This window comes from Humulus lupulus, chromosome 3, assembly GCF_963169125.1.
Source record: "Humulus lupulus chromosome 3, drHumLupu1.1, whole genome shotgun sequence".
NCBI lineage: Eukaryota > Viridiplantae > Streptophyta > Magnoliopsida > Rosales > Cannabaceae > Humulus > Humulus lupulus.
In genome coordinates this window covers 80,017,172-80,020,049 of record NC_084795.1, presented here as the reverse complement: position 1 = coordinate 80,020,049, position 2,878 = coordinate 80,017,172, and the positions used below count along the sequence as shown (strand labels likewise).

At 41.3% G+C, this 2,878-nt stretch overlaps 1 protein-coding gene and 1 non-coding gene across 2 annotated transcripts; one reads left to right on the top strand and one right to left on the bottom strand.

Annotated features, from left to right (window-relative positions):
• Window positions 1-348: 348 nt before the first annotated feature.
• On the bottom strand, window positions 349-1,246 carry LOC133824470 (uncharacterized). The gene is made up of 3 exons (XM_062257355.1): window positions 860-1,246; window positions 641-787; window positions 349-555 (listed from the first exon to the last, which is right to left on the bottom strand). The coding sequence occupies exons 1-3, from the start codon at window positions 1,244-1,246 to the stop codon at window positions 349-351; spliced, it is 741 nt and encodes a 246-aa protein (XP_062113339.1).
• Window positions 1,247-2,389: 1,143 nt separating this feature from the next.
• Window positions 2,390-2,495, top strand: LOC133827998 (small nucleolar RNA R71). The gene has a single exon (XR_009890643.1). It is a non-coding gene; the product is annotated as a small nucleolar RNA R71 (small nucleolar RNA).
• Window positions 2,496-2,878: the final 383 nt, after the last annotated feature.

Genomic DNA, 2,878 nt, shown 5'->3' with positions numbered 1-2,878 from the left:
CGAACCGATCAAGCATTTGGTCAATGAATGGCAGCGGGAAGTGGTCTTTACGAGTAACCTTATTCAACTTCCGATAGTCCATACAAACACGCCACCCCATCACTTGTCTTATGGGAATCAACTCATTATTTTCATTAGCCACCACTGTGACTCCACCTTTTTTAGGAACACACTGAATTGGGCTGACCCAAGAACTATCTGAAATTGGGTAAACAATTCCATAATCAAGCCACTTAATTATCTCTTTTCTAACCACTTCCTTCATGATAGGATTAAGCCTTCGCTGCTGCTCAATAGAATTATTACAGCAATCCTCCAATAGAATTTTATGCATACAAAATGAGGGACTTATCCCTTGATATCCGCCATAGTCCAACCAATGGCCCTTGTGTATTTCTTCAAAACAGCCAGCAACAAACTCTCTTTTTCAGCTCTTAACATGGCTGAAATAATCACAGGCAATGTCTCATTATCTCTCAAATAAGCATACTTCAAGTAACTAGGCAAAGGCTTCAACTCTAATCTTGGTGGCTCTTGAATAGAAGGCTTAGGAGGCTTAAAATTCCATTCCGACAAGTTCAATAGACTCAAAAGGCCTCCTAAATTTAGCAAAGGGCTACTTTGAATCCACCCATGTAACTTGGCTTTCTTCCTCTTCACTTAAGTTTTCAAGCTCTTCAAGTGACCTCACCCCCACTCCATCTTTACAAGCTTCCTTGTGTAATTTTTCAGCGACAATAGACTCAATTACACTTAGCCTAGAGCATTCCTCAACCTCATCCAGAAACTTCATAGCGTTGAACACGTTGAAAGTCACTTGTTGGTCATTCACCCTCATAGTAAGCTCCCCTTTTTGTACATCAATCAAGGTCCACCCAGTAGCTAGAAATGGCCTACCCAAGATAATAGGAACATCTTTATCCGGTTCATAATCAAGGATGATGAAATCAGCCAGAAAAATGAAGTTATCAACTTGCACAAGTATATCTTCAATTTTTCCTTCCGGGTGTGCCATAGAACGATCCGCTAATTGCAAAGTGATTGTGGTTGGTCTTGCTTCTCCAATCCCCAACTTCTTGAAAATTGACATGGGCATCAAATTGATACTAGCCCCCAAGTCACAAAGTGCTCTACCAACATCTCTACCACCAATAGAACAAGGAATTGTGAAGCTGCCCGGATCCTTCAATTTAGGAGGAATTTTACTCTTCAATATAGCACTACACCCTTCAGTCAACGCCACCATTTCAAATTCACTAAGCCTCCTCTTTTTAGTTAAAATATCCTTAAAAAACTTCACATAGTTGGGCATTTTCTCCAAAGCTTCCACCAACGATATATTGATGTGAAGTTGTTTCAAAACATCTAAAAATCTCTGGAATTGACCATCTTGTTACTGCTTTTGAAAGCACTGAGGAAATGGTGGAGGTGGCTTGCTTATAGGCTTTCGTGTAGCATTTTGCGGAGGAATTACTACAGCAATTGCTTCAGGATCAGCATTTAAAATTTTTGATTTCACAGCTTTGTCTCCTTTGTCCACACTTCTTTGGATTGAAGTGGAATCGCTGTTTCTAGTACAATTATCCTCAGTCAATTCCAGAATCCAGATTTTTCCTTGCAATGCTCCTTGCCATCTTTCCTTGGATTTTCTGTATCACTAGGCAAGGTGCCTTGTGGTCAATTCCTTAGCTCATTAGCAGGCTGCCCCAATTGAGTTTCTAGATTCCTCAAGGATGTCGATTGACTCTGAATCACAGCGTCATTCTTGGCCATATATTCTTTCATTAAACTCTCCAAAGAGCTTCATTGAGACACTTGTGGAGTAGGTGGTTGAGCTCTTTGTTGTTGTTGAGAAAACCCCGATGGATATGTAGGCTTGTTTTGCATTGGTGCTACGCTTGAACTAGCTCCTTGACCCCCCCATGAGAAGTTTGGATGATGCCTCCACCCAGGATTATAAGAGTTTGAATATGGGTTATTTCAGTTGGCATTTTGATTCCCCACATAAGAAACCAAAGCGGGATTCGAAGGACAACTCTCAAATGAGTGCCCATCTCCACAATAAACACAAGATACATCGGCATCTTGTCCCATAGCAACTGGTTGTACCATTCCCCCCAAACTCATGTTCTTGAGAAGGTTAGTCATTGAAGAAACTTGAGCAGTCAAAGCTGTCAATGCATCAACTTCAAGTATACCAGCCACTTTTCCACTTGTTGAGGGTCTAACATTGGACCATTGATAATTGTTGCTAGCTATCCTCTCCAAAATCTAATAGGCTTCATTATAGGACTTGGAGAGAATAGCCCCATTAGCTGAAGCATCTAACACCATGCGAGTGGAAGAATTGAGCCCATTTTAGAATGTTTCCATTTGTATACAATGCGGAATCCCATGGTGTGGGCACTTTCTCAATAACTCCTTGAATCTCTCCCAAGCTTCACAAAATGATTCATCTTCCAGCTGCTGAAATGACATAATTTCATTGTGAAACTTGGCATTTTTGGTAGGAGGGAAGTAATTCATCAAGAATTTTTCAGCCAACTCATTCCATGTAGTCACCGAGTCGGGAGGAAGGGTGTTTAGCCAAGCTCTAGCTCGATCCCTCAAAAAGAAAGGGAACAATTTCAACCTTAGGGCCTCATCACTTACTCCTTGTAGCTTGAAGGAATCACTCACCTCCAAAAATGAATGAAGATGAAGATGAGGATCCTCAGTAGGCAGCCCACTAAATTGACCCACTGTTTGCAACATTTGGAACATAACGGGCTTTAACTCAAATTGGGGTGCTTGAATTTCAGGCCTAACAATGCCCGGATTTAGCTCATTAAACATGGGGGCAGCATACTCCCTTATGGCTCTCTCTCTATCATCAGCC

Bases quoted from the DNA above. Each gene is read 5' to 3' on its own strand.
- LOC133824470 (XM_062257355.1), bottom strand. From the start codon at position 1,246: ATGGTGGCGTTGACTGAAGGGTGTAGTGCTATATTGAAGAGTAAAATT. The intron at 788-859 runs GTACAAAAAGGG...AACGCTATGAAG, and splicing joins CTGGGTGGACCTTGATTGAT to TTTCTGGATGAGGTTGAGGA. The intron at 556-640 runs GTTACATGGGTG...TGGAATTTTAAG, and splicing joins GTGAAGAGGAAGAAAGCCAA to CCTCCTAAGCCTTCTATTCA.